We start from the raw sequence: 13576 nt of genomic DNA, 5'->3' as shown, positions 1-13576 counted from the left end.
CTATTTTTGCAGTTTTTGCCCCCTGCAGGCAAAACCGTTGACGTTAGGTCAAATCTGAGAGAATTACTCAGAAAGGGCGTTAATAGGGCTATCGAATGCGCTTTTCCGCGGCGCTGTAGCTCTATTGGTTCCCGAGTTATGCGTTGGCTTCTTGGAAATTTTCGACATTCGACCTGGAAATCGGCGAAATTTTGCCTTCAATGACCTCTGGTGACCTGACCTTTGACCTGACCAAAAAATTGACCGAAGTGATTTCGTCATTATTTTTGACGCTCTTTCGAACGCCGCCTTCCGCGTATCGCTACGTGGCCCAGGAGCCGAGTTACAAGGGGGGGGGGGGTGTTCAAACACCCCCCCCCCCAGCAGGGCGTGGAAATCCAGGACCCCCAGCAGGGCGCGGGTTAACACGGGCGAGCATGATGTCGCGGGTGACAAACGATTATTTTACGACGATGATGGCTAATGCACTTTTACAACTACACTCCGGTCACTGTATTATTATTTCCTCGCATACCTAGCCTTAAAGAGAGATGATTCTCGGCCCAATGGTAAGCTATACCTACGGGTGCACCCAATCCTCCAGCGTGAATAACGCAAACACTCGACTCGAGTTCCGTGGCCAACAGGCCGTGTATGTATTTGGACCCGGCGAGCAGCACCATCTCTCGAGCACATCACACACGCACGTATGTACAGTAGGTCTATTAAAAAAGTCCCCAGCACCAGTGGGCGCTGCCTTCGCTGAGCCGAACCCCCGTCTGCCTGTCCCATATCGCGCCGGGCTCAGGTCAGGTAGGGTCAGCGGGACCGCTCGGTCCGGCCCGCGGGCGGTGGACGGGCGGCCGGTAACGCTTTCCGCCAGCCGGGGCATTCCACGATAGATCGTACCACTTTTTTCCAATTTGACACCCTCATCTCTCGGAATTTGACGAGAATTGGTCTCAGGGGTAATCAGGAGCTCTGAATCCACCTGTAACAATTTCAGGCTTATCAGATAAGTATTTTTTTAGTTATGGTGTATAACATTTTTTGGATCTTGCTTTGCAGCGCTAAGTTTGGCGGGCTGTTACTCTAAGACGGATTATTCAAATGCCAAATGTTATATAACATTGAACTTGCAATGAAACAGAGATTAATATGTATTTTTGAAATTTCAAAAAATACGCTTTTTTTGATATATGACATATTGAGTTTTCTTTCATTTGTATTTTTTGGACTTTGGGACCAAATTTTTTTGAATTTTTATTTCTTTGAAAAAATATTTGGCTCATTGTTAAGAGATATGCAAAAAATTAGGAAGGTGTTCTTTCTATAAATGTATTTATTTTACGTCACGATAACGGTTTCGAATAGTGATTTCGGGAGGGGAGCTTACAAATGGCGTGGTAAAGCTGCCTAGTGACATCACGGGTTACTGAAATTTCAATTCAAGTCTGAGTCATCTGAAAAAAGTGAAAAGAGGGTTCATTCAACCCTCTTTCCTATAAGCGCGATGGTGAAAAAGGCTGTTTGGTTCTGACATTGTTTTGGACGCCAATGACCATAGCTGTCCGAGATGGAAGTTACAGGACGCATACATGGTGTCCTCCAGAGGTCTCACAACTTGTATATCTGGGAATTTTTCAGGGTTACATGAGGTCAGGTCGGTCACGTGACATCACTGTTATAAATCAATGGGGAAATATAAAAACTGTTATTTTGGCGCCGAGAATGATCTAAAACTATCCCACGTACATGGTATCGTGATTTCATGCACTCCTTGCAAAGTCCAATGATTTACTTTTGCATTGTTAACCTTGCGTGACGTCATTTATGACGTCACTAGGGTCGTACGAGTTTTTCGTCAATAACTCCCGATCAAATGGAGCTAGAGAGTCGGGAAAGCCACCAATGGACTCGGGAAGACCTTCCGAATCGAATGATATGCCATATGATACCCTTTGCCCAGCTTCGTGACCTGAGGGGCTCTGACCTGACCTTGACCCGAGGTCAACTACTTAAGTTGACCTCACCCTAGCAAAAAGTATACCATTCGATGCACCTGAGCTAGGCGAACACAATGATGCCAAAATCGCGGCTCTGCGGCCATTTTTTGCGAAGTTATTTACTAAAAACCGAACCCGTAACTTCAGTCACGTGACCTGACCTCAGACGCTACCGGTTAACCTGAGACCTTAAAATCGGGTACCAATCGCTGCGACTTGTAACGGCACACACGCTCGTCTTTTCCGCGAGGCTCTAGCTCTATTAGAAGCGAAACGGCGTGCTGGGGTCGTATCAACCCCTCCGAAACCCATTTTGTTTGCGGGAAAATGAGGAACTTATAGAAAGAACACCTTTCTAATTTTTTGCATGTCGATTTGCAATGACATGAAGATTATTTTGAAAAAATAAAAATGTGAAAAATTTTGGTCCCAAAAGTCATTAGAGGCAAATGAAAAAAGATTAAGGTTTTTGCTCAACAATGAAATTTTTTCTTTGGAATTTTTAAATAGTAATATTAATTTTTGATTCATCGCAAGCTTAGTGTTGTTTACTTTTTGTTGGTTGCTTAACCCGTTCTTGAGTTATAGGCCATCAAACTCATCGTTACATACCGAAGTTAAAAAAATGTAATGCAATATAACTCAAAAAGTTTTGATCTGAGAAGTCTGATATTTTGCCAGGCGTCTTTGGGGCCTATGATTACCCCTAAGACCGATTTTCATTAAAATCTGAGAGATGAGGGTGACGGGCCTGGTACGATCTATCGTGGAATGCCCCAGCCAGCTGTAGGATCCAACAAACGAGACGGCCACCGCTCAGCGCAGCGAAACCGTTGTTAAAGAATGACAGTAGATGTTCATGGCCACAATGATTAATAGTCATTGTTAGCCCGTGCCCCACAGGAATGCCTAGACTCTCACGCCCTGTTGGAGGGGAAATGGGGATTGAGCATCATTCTTATAACTCAGCTTTGGGCACTTAGTTTTTCTCACAGACAATGACAATACAAAAACAATGTAATAAGACCAGACGTTTCGACAACAAAGTGCCTTCGTCAGTGGAAAACAAGATATAGGCTTTACATCGATAAAAAATATATATTTTTTATATTTTTTTTATCTTCTATATCTTTTATCGATGTAAAGCCTATATCTTGTTTTCCACTGACGAAGGCACTTTGTTGTCGAAACGTCTGGTCTTATTACATTGTTTTTGTATTGTCATTGTCTGTGAGAAAAACTAAGTGCCCAAAGCTGAGTTATAAGAATGATGCTCAATCCCCATTTCCCCTCCAACAGGGCGTGAGAGTCTAGGCATTCCTGTGGGGCACGGGCTAACAATGACTATTAATCATTGTGGCCATGAACATCTACTGTCATTCTTTAACAACGGTTTCGCTGCGCTGAGCGGTGGCCGTCTCGTTTGTTGGATCCTACAGCTGGCTGGGGCATTCCACGATAGATCGTACCAGGCCCGTCACCCTCATCTCTCAGATTTTAATGAAAATCGGTCTTAGGGGTAATCATAGGCCCCAAAGACGCCTGGCAAAATATCAGACTTCTCAGATCAAAACTTTTTGAGTTATATTGCATTACATTTTTTTAACTTCGGTATGTAACGATGAGTTTGATGGCCTATAACTCAAGAACGGGTTAAGCAACCAACAAAAAGTAAACAACACTAAGCTTGCGATGAATCAAAAATTAATATTACTATTTAAAAATTCCAAAGAAAAAATTTCATTGTTGAGCAAAAACCTTAATCTTTTTTCATTTGCCTCTAATGACTTTTGGGACCAAAATTTTTCACATTTTTATTTTTTCAAAATAATCTTCATGTCATTGCAAATCGACATGCAAAAAATTAGAAAGGTGTTCTTTCTATAAGTTCCTCATTTTCCCGCAAACAAAATGGGTTTCGGAGGGGTTGATACGACCCCAGCACGCCGTTTCGCTTCTAATAGAGCTAGAGCCTCGCGGAAAAGACGAGCGTGTGTGCCGTTACAAGTCGCAGCGATTGGTACCCGATTTTAAGGTCTCAGGTTAACCGGTAGCGTCTGAGGTCAGGTCACGTGACTGAAGTTACGGGTTCGGTTTTTAGTAAATAACTTCGCAAAAAATGGCCGCAGAGCCGCGATTTTGGCATCATTGTGTTCGCCTAGCTCAGGTGCATCGAATGGTATACTTTTTGCTAGGGTGAGGTCAACTTAAGTAGTTGACCTCGGGTCAAGGTCAGGTCAGAGCCCCTCAGGTCACGAAGCTGGGCAAAGGGTATCATATGGCATATCATTCGATTCGGAAGGTCTTCCCGAGTCCATTGGTGGCTTTCCCGACTCTCTAGCTCCATTTGATCGGGAGTTATTGACGAAAAACTCGTACGACCCTAGTGACGTCATAAATGACGTCACGCAAGGTTAACAATGCAAAAGTAAATCATTGGACTTTGCAAGGAGTGCATGAAATCACGATACCATGTACGTGGGATAGTTTTAGATCATTCTCGGCGCCAAAATAACAGTTTTTATATTTCCCCATTGATTTATAACAGTGATGTCACGTGACCGACCTGACCTCATGTAACCCTGAAAAATTCCCAGATATACAAGTTGTGAGACCTCTGGAGGACACCATGTATGCGTCCTGTAACTTCCATCTCGGACAGCTATGGTCATTGGCGTCCAAAACAATGTCAGAACCAAACAGCCTTTTTCACCATCGCGCTTATAGGAAAGAGGGTTGAATGAACCCTCTTTTCACTTTTTTCAGATGACTCAGACTTGAATTGAAATTTCAGTAACCCGTGATGTCACTAGGCAGCTTTACCACGCCATTTGTAAGCTCCCCTCCCGAAATCACTATTCGAAACCGTTATCGTGACGTAAAATAAATACATTTATAGAAAGAACACCTTCCTAATTTTTTGCATATCTCTTAACAATGAGCCAAATATTTTTTCAAAGAAATAAAAATTCAAAAAAATTTGGTCCCAAAGTCCAAAAAATACAAATGAAAGAAAACTCAATATGTCATATATCAAAAATAGCGTATTTTTTGAAATTTCAAAAATACATATTAATCTCTGTTTCATTGCAAGTTCAATGTTATATAACATTTGGCATTTGAATAATCCGTCTTAGAGTAACAGCCCGCCAAACTTAGCGCTGCAAAGCAAGATCCAAAAAATGTTATACACCATAACTAAAAAAATACTTATCTGATAAGCCTGAAATTGTTACAGGTGGATTCAGAGCTCCTGATTACCCCTGAGACCAATTCTCGTCAAATTCCGAGAGATGAGGGTGTCAAATTGGAAAAAAGTGGTACGATCTATCGTGGAATGCCCCGGCTGGCGGAAAGCGTTACCGGCCGCCCGTCCACCGCCCGCGGGCCGGACCGAGCGGTCCCGCTGACCCTACCTGACCTGAGCCCGGCGCGATATGGGACAGGCAGACGGGGGTTCGGCTCAGCGAAGGCAGCGCCCACTGGTGCTGGGGACTTTTTTAATAGACCTACTGTACATACGTGCGTGTGTGATGTGCTCGAGAGATGGTGCTGCTCGCCGGGTCCAAATACATACACGGCCTGTTGGCCACGGAACTCGAGTCGAGTGTTTGCGTTATTCACGCTGGAGGATTGGGTGCACCCGTAGGTATAGCTTACCATTGGGCCGAGAATCATCTCTCTTTAAGGCTAGGTATGCGAGGAAATAATAATACAGTGACCGGAGTGTAGTTGTAAAAGTGCATTAGCCATCATCGTCGTAAAATAATCGTTTGTCACCCGCGACATCATGCTCGCCCGTGTTAACCCGCGCCCTGCTGGGGGTCCTGGATTTCCACGCCCTACTGGGGGGGGGGTGTTTGAACACCCCCCCCCCCTTGTAACTCGGCTCCTGGGCCACGTAGCGATACGCGGAAGGCGGCGTTCGAAAGAGCGTCAAAAATAATGACGAAATCACTTCGGTCAATTTTTTGGTCAGGTCAAAGGTCAGGTCACCAGAGGTCATTGAAGGCAAAATTTCGCCGATTTCCAGGTCGAATGTCGAAAATTTCCAAGAAGCCAACGCATAACTCGGGAACCAATAGAGCTACAGCGCCGCGGAAAAGCGCATTCGATAGCCCTATTAACGCCCTTTCTGAGTAATTCTCTCAGATTTGACCTAACGTCAACGGTTTTGCCTGCAGGGGGCAAAAACTGCAAAAATAGCCGATTTTTTCGAAAACAGTTTTTCTGCAATAACTTTTGACCCAAGCCTTGTACGAGCTTACTTTTACCGGCATCGTGTTCCTCTCGTCAAGACGCATCGAATGAACTATGACTTGACCTTGAAAGGTCAACTTGAAAATTTGACCTCAGGTCAAGGTCATGACCTGACCGGAAAGGGTCATGTTGCATATCAGTCGATCCGTATCGTCGAGCTGAACACATCTAAGGCGTTTTCATCGCTCTAGCATGCCTCTATCAAAAGTTATTGGCGAAAAACTGTTAGATACCATTCGTGACCTAAGATGACCTCAGGGCATAAACAAGGGTCACGGACACCATTTTCAAGTTCAGTGTGTCTAAACCACTTGTAATTCGGTGTTTGGGAGTGTTTATAATGTCTTTCATCCAAAAGAGGCGCATTTCAATTTTCTCCCATTGACTTATAATGGGGAGGTCGCAAAATTGACCTGACCTTAGGTCATCGATATCCAAATTCTGAGATATACATTTTGTACATGCTATTGCTCTCAGCAATCGCTGAAAGTTTCAAAGCGATCGGTCACTCGGTGTAGCTATGACAGACATTGAAAGTTTTTATGAGGTGAGGTCACTTCAAGTGACCTGGTGACCTGACCTTGAATGACCTTGGTCTGAAATTTTCACAACATGTGTAGAATTGATGTATGATAAGGTGTACCAAAAACGGCGGCGCTCCGCGCCGCCGTTTTTGAGATATTCGCAAAAAACCACAAGGGGGGGGGGTGTTCAAACACCCCCCCCCCCCAGCAGGGCGCGGGTTAACGTGACGGGCGAGCCGGCCCGCGTGCGTGAATCTCCTACGTGAAGATTTCCCCGCCGATAGATGGCGTTGGCGCGCGGGGTCGCCGACATCAAAGGCGCCGACGCTCGGGTTCCAATCTGTGTTAATCTGTGGCCTAACACTGACATCAAGTAGAGTAGTAGTAATACAATCAGAGGGGAGGCTGCGACAGGCCAACAGGACCGGTCCGAGCCCCGCTACACAACGTCACAATACGACACGGCTGTGGCTAAACTGCGCCAGTATCTGCAGCCGACGTCTAACCTTATGGCGGAACGTGTAACTTTTTACCGCACGAGCATGTACGCCGGCGAGTCATTCGACACGTACTTGGCTCGTTTGCGGGCGGTGGCTGGGCGGTGTGGGACGGCGTCGGACGGTCAACCACCGCATTGGACGAGCGGCCAGAGGCAGGGCCTCGTCTAAGGAATTTTCACTGGGGGGGCCAGAGACTGAAGGAGCCAAACCTAGGGTACCCCCAAATCCTGTTTTCTCACCGGATTTAGACCACTTATTTTTCATCACAGCCCTGACACCATGAATATTTTTTTTGAAAGCTAAAAAAAAAAAAATAGTAGGCCATTCGACCCATGCTTGTATATTAGTTTATAGCCTCCTCACATTGCCTCATCAGACAATAATAATCACACTTCTCGTTGTTGAGCGTGTGTTTGAGTGGCAGTGCCGTCAGCCGTGTCTAAGGAATTTGCATGCCGAGCCTTATGTCGAGGGCCCATACGCATTTTTTTAGAACCACATCGGTTTCTGATGGGTCCCTCTGAGCGCTCGATGCCGATCTCTGAGGGCTAATGCCAGCTTCTGGACCTACAGGGTGGGGCAGCATAATCGGGAATAAATATCAAACGGGATTATTTGGTCATGAATTTAAAAATACAGCTCCAAGCACTATTTTAGCAACATCCCATCAATTGGTCACCTTTTACCTATCTCTCATCCTATGTGACCGCCCTCGGCGTCGATGACCTTCTCAAGGCGGGTCCAAAAGCACGCGCATGCACGTGCAACCTCCTGCTTGTCCATGATCGCCCATCAGCATCGTACCTTGCACTGAAGACCGTCTTTACTGATGATAAGTTGTTCATTAACCTTCTACCAAAAAACGCTCCATGTAAAGAATTTGGTCGGATTTAAATCGGCGGAGTTGAAGGACCAGAAGTTTTTGGTTCATCTCAGGTGGAGGTGCCCTACACAATAACATGTCGTCCTCACTGCAGTACCAGCACAGACAGAGTCCTCGTAAGACGTGATCTGGACCGTCAGTGATCCTCTGTTCCGACGGCTCCACATGAGTCTGCCACAGTGCGGATGTATTTACCAGAGGTGCTCATTTTATCTGGGCTCGATGAAGTAGGGTGCACCACGTGCACCTCCCTTGAAGACCACCCATAGGTCCATCACCCCAACAGGATGTTTACTTTGCATGACCGCTGGAATATTCTCGATACAATCCCCTATATGGCTTGCCATTCTTTTTTGTCGTATTCCAGTCGGTGGTGAGATTTTTGGTCGCTGAAGTTTTGAGCATTGTTTCTTTTTAATATGCTCAAGAGCGTCTTCCTTATATTCAAGTGAGTCATCTGTATGTCCTCTGCTAAGAGTTATTTTACGACGATTTCGTTAACCTTTTGTCCTAAGTATTCCCACACAATCCTTATTGTCCGTGATAACACGTTGACCTGTCCAGCAACCTTTACGTGGAATTGCAGGGGTTTCAACAAAATGTTCTTGTTTTACTCGTTTAACATTAGTGTCTATGGGCGCGCGCAAAGCACTTGGAGCACCGTCGAACTATTTTGCTGCTCTTTTCCAGGAGGTTGCATGCTCATGGATGTAGTCATGTTAGATGATGCACAACTTTTGGGCGTTTCATTGCCATGCTATAATTTATCAAAATAATGTCATGCCTACTCATGATTAGAGCCCAAAAAGCATTCCCGATTATGCTGCCCCACCCTGTGCGTCGGCCTCTATGGTAGCCCACACTGGTTTTGTATGATCCATACCAGGCTTTAAGGGTCAATCTGAGTGGAGACCGTATTTTCCCACTAGGGCCCCCTCAGACCAGTGTAATGCCTGTGTATCAACATGGAGACTGATGTCTTCTCAGGTGGATTCTCCGTAATCGCCGTGGATCTTCGAAACAACCTTAAGGTCGTCACTCGTCAGAGGCTATAAACTAAACAAAAATGAAGATAGTAGTGCTTTGAGGCCAGTTGGGAGTTGGGACCCGAAGTGGCTGGCATTTGCCCTCCAGGACTCCATGCCGACTTCTTAAGATAATCCAGCTGTCAGAGTTCCCGTCCCCACAGACAGACCACCAATCTGGCATCTGCGCCTACGTTTGACCACTCAGAACGGGAGCCTGCTTCATTACGATTAGGAGCTACTCTAGCTGCACACCGGTGACCGTCCAGCCAGAAGTTGGACGCCGCTAGCGAGGACGACGATAGGCAAAAACAAGAGATTGACGCCCCGAGGGGCGAGGACAGAAACAACAGATTGATACCTAAAGGATAAATTTTTGCCGGTAGAGCCTTGGACTCCGCGTGGTGAGGGCACGCGTCCCGGTTATAACAGTCCAGGTTCGAAGCGCGACATCGCACGATCTTTATGAGCCTCCTGGCGAGTATGGTTACGGTTGGTGGCAGGCCGTAGCCATTCGAAGTCAGTGAGGGGACCGGCCGTGCGCGGCTATGTGCATACGTTAAACTTTGGGCTCTAAATTCTGTCATAGATCACGAATTGCGCGATCGGAGGGTAGAGGGCAGGGCCAACGCAAAGCTCTGCTTGGCGGGGGCTCTGTACTTGTGAATCCTTCCATTCAAAAGGTTCGGACTAAATTAATGAAAAAAGAATATCCGGGACACGGAGTTGGTCGCCTGAAAAGATGAAATGTAACGTATTGCTGAGCGAAAAAAAAAAGTTCAGGTAAACAAAATAAACACATAACAGCCCTAGGTAATGGGGTATTTCAATGTGGTCACATTGCATCGTTTCGTTTACGCATTTGTTTTTATGTGCACTGACGCCGCGAAATATAAATTCGTTTGCCTTTTGACTATTGCCGGCCCCCCCCAGTAGGGACTTTTTGCCCTGACTGGGGGGGCCAGGTCGATGACTGCGGGGGTTTGGCCCCCCCAGTTAACATGTTAGACGAGGCCTTGGCCAGAGGTCGATGTGGTGACCTCGGAACCGGATCAGCTGAACGCTGTCCGGCCACAGCGCACGGCTGACGGTAACCGGAGCCGCCAGCGGCGCACGGTCCGCTGCTACCGCTGCGGTGCGGCGGGACATTTTCAGCGGGACTGTCAGGAGAGCCGACGGCGCGCGGATGAGTCAGCACGTGCGGCACCAGCGCCACGGCGGCCGACGGGGCCGGGGCGCCGGGAATCTGACCCTCGTGGGTCAGACTGGCACCGGAGACGCGGCGGTGCTACCGCTGCAAGCAGATCGGACATCTACGCAGTCAATGCCGACAGCAGACTGCCACGGCGGACATGTGGGGGCTGGGGCAGATAAACGCCGTTAACCTAACGGAGACGATAAAAATGACTCTGCCGGTGAACGGGGTGGCCATCAAAATGGTGGTGGACACCAGCAGCCCTGTCACTGCTGTGGGGCAGGACACGGTCATCCCGCGGCTGCGATTGAAACCTACTCAGCTGCAGCTGTCGTCATTCACTGGTCACTGGATCCCTCTCCGGGGTGAGGCAGACGTCTCGGTAAGGTTTCGCGGTCGGGACTATCGACTGCGACTGGTCGTGGTGAACCTGCCTGGCGATCGCCGTCTGCTAGGCCGCAATTGGCTGCGGGCTCTGGGACATAAGTGCGGGCGGCGGAGCGACGGCGGTGATGGACATCACGCCGGACCGAGGGACGGCGGACCTGGAGGCGGCCTGTAACAAGCACGAGTCTGTGTTTGACGGCACACCGGGGCGCATCAGTGGAGTAAAGGCGCACCTGACACTGAAACCGGATGCACGGCCGGTGTCACGGCCGGTGCGCTCGCCTCCATATGCACTGAAACCGGCCGTCGAGCAGGAGCTCGACCGCTGGGTGCAGGCCGGGATCGCGGAAAAAGTCGGTCCAAACGACGCGCCCGGGCCCGGCTGGGGAACACCACTGGTGACGGTGCCACGGGCTGATGGCGGTGTGCGTCTGTGCGGTGATTATCGACTGGCGAAAAACCCGCAGCTGCAAATGGCGACGCATCCTACGCCATCCGCCTAGGACATCTTTGCGAGCGTCCGAGGACGGCGGTTCTGCAAATTGGACCTGAAAGACGCCTTCCTGCAGCTGGAGCTCGCGGAGGAATCGCGGGATATGACAACAGTCATCACGCACCGAGGACGGTATCGAATGAAATCCCTACCGTTCGGCATCTCGGCGTGCAGTTCGGTGTTTCAGGCTGCAATCGATCACATCCTGGATGGCATAGACGGGCGTGTGGCCTTTCAAGACGATCTGCTGGTGACGGCGGCGATCATGACAGACCTGTGCGTGCGCTTGGATGAAGTGGATGATCCTGCTTCGCTGCTTCTACATCTACCCGACGTCGCCCCACCTGGTGAACGACCTGGCGTATCATGCGTAGACAGTAAATACGGCTTCATATCATACGCCTTCGTCGCAATCGATCGCTGGTTACTGACAAACGCCTTCTTCGCCTTCATCGACAGCTTCACCAATGTAATTTCAAGCTGGGTGTACGACCTGGAGCGGAACGCCTGTCCCTGCTGCACCATCGGCCAGACTCTCGGCTGACCCTGGCACCGGAATCAACACAAACCACCAGTCTACGAATAGACTCAGACAGGCAAGTGTATGCCTGCAATGTTAGCGCAAAGGAAACCTCAACTTGCCACTCACATGGTTCAACGTCTGATTGTTTGTAACTGTGTAACATCGACAACCTGGACGGGTTAACAAGGTTGCTTAAAAGGGGTTGATTCAAGGGAGGGGTTCAGTAATTTTGTCGAAGTTGATCGGTTGACTTCAATGTCAACTATCAATGTCATAAGAGCCATATCTGCTCATATCTGCTCAGCCATATCTGCCCACCCTTGCCGGCTTGCGGGAGGTTATGTTCTCAATGAGGCGCTCCGGTGCGTGTGGGTCTGATGGCATCTGCATCCGCATCCTACTCCTCTGTTTTGACGCCATAAGTCCCATCCTTCTCCACATTATCAACACATGCCTTATCTCCTGTGACTTCCCCCAAACCTGGAAACACTCCCTGGTGTTCCCTATTTTCAAATCCGGTGATCCTGCCATGACCTCCAATTACCGTCCTATTTCCATTGTACCTGTCATGGCCAAGATTGTTGAGCGTGTGGTGCAGAGCCAGCTGCTTGCCTACATGTCTCACAATCACCTCCTATCCTCATCCCAGCACGGCTTCCGTCCTCGTCACTCCACTGAAACCGCTCTACTATCTGTCACAAACCGTATCCTTTCCAACATGGATCATGGTCATATCTCACTCCTATGTCTCCTGGACCTTAGCAAATGTTTTGATGTCATCCCACATCATCTACTCCTTTCCAAGCTAGAACTGTACAACATAGATCCCACTTGGTTTTCCGCTTACCTTTCCGGTCATTCTCAGTCAGTCTCTATCTCCAGTCCTTCCGGTCGTAGAGTGGTTTCAAAGCTCCTTCCTAACACCATGGGAGTGTTCCAGGGATCCGTCCTCGGTCCTCTCCTGTTCACCATCTTCGCTAATGACCTCAGTCTGCACGCGCCGGACGCCCATGTGATCCAGTACGCTGACAATACCCAAATCCTAATATCCGACGTCAAATCCAATTTCCCATCCCTCATCCAACGCATGGAGACCATCCTTGCATCCCTGTCTTAATGGTTCCATGCTCATGGTCTGAAACTCAACGCTTCCAAAACTGAACTCCTTCTCCTTGGTACCAGACAGAACACCCGGCACCTCCCTCCTGTCAGCGTACGGATCGGTGGGGAGACCGTTCAGGAGAGCCGCACTGCTAACAATCTCGGCGTTATTTTTGACAAACATCTGACTTGGCAAGCACACGTGACCGATATCGTTCACAAGTGCATCGGCATCCTGATCGGTCTCCGTCACCTGAGACATTTCCTCCCGCAGAGGGCTCTGCTCTCAATAGTTCAGAGTTTGGTGCTTTCGCGAGTATCTTACTGCATCACAGTTTACGGGAACGGATCCGCGGCGAACGATGCTCGGATGCTCAAGGTTGTCAATTTTGCAGCGCGTGTAGTGACCGGTCTTAGGAAATCTGATCACATCTCTCGAGCGCGAAATCAGTTGTGTTTTATGGTGCCGCGGCAAATGCATGATTTGTATACCTTGACTGCAGCTCACAAGATACTTGTCAGTGGAGAGCCGTCCGAACTGGCCTCACTCTTCCAGTGCTTTTCCGACGCGCGCAATTGTGACCGGCCAACTAGACAGCACGGGCGTCTTCGGCCGCCGGCTTTACGAACTGTGACCGGACAGCGATCTTTTAGTTACCGAGCTGTGACGCTTCTCAACCGCCTACCAATCGAGACCCGA

At 48.5% G+C, this 13576-nt stretch overlaps 1 protein-coding gene across 1 annotated transcript; it reads left to right on the top strand.

Annotated features, from left to right (window-relative positions):
- The first annotated feature begins 10884 nt into the window (after nt 1-10884).
- LOC122386391 lies at nt 10885-11796 on the top strand. The gene is made up of 2 exons (XM_043375559.1): nt 10885-11192; nt 11712-11796. The coding sequence occupies exons 1-2, from the start codon at nt 10885-10887 to the stop codon at nt 11794-11796; spliced, it is 393 nt and encodes a 130-aa protein (XP_043231494.1).
- Nucleotides 11797-13576: the final 1780 nt, after the last annotated feature.

Source organism: Amphibalanus amphitrite, unplaced genomic scaffold, assembly GCF_019059575.1.
Source record: "Amphibalanus amphitrite isolate SeventyFive unplaced genomic scaffold, NRLGWU_Aamphi_draft 000248F_arrow, whole genome shotgun sequence".
NCBI lineage: Eukaryota > Metazoa > Arthropoda > Thecostraca > Balanomorpha > Balanidae > Amphibalanus > Amphibalanus amphitrite.
This window is presented reverse-complemented; position numbering and strand designations above follow the sequence as displayed.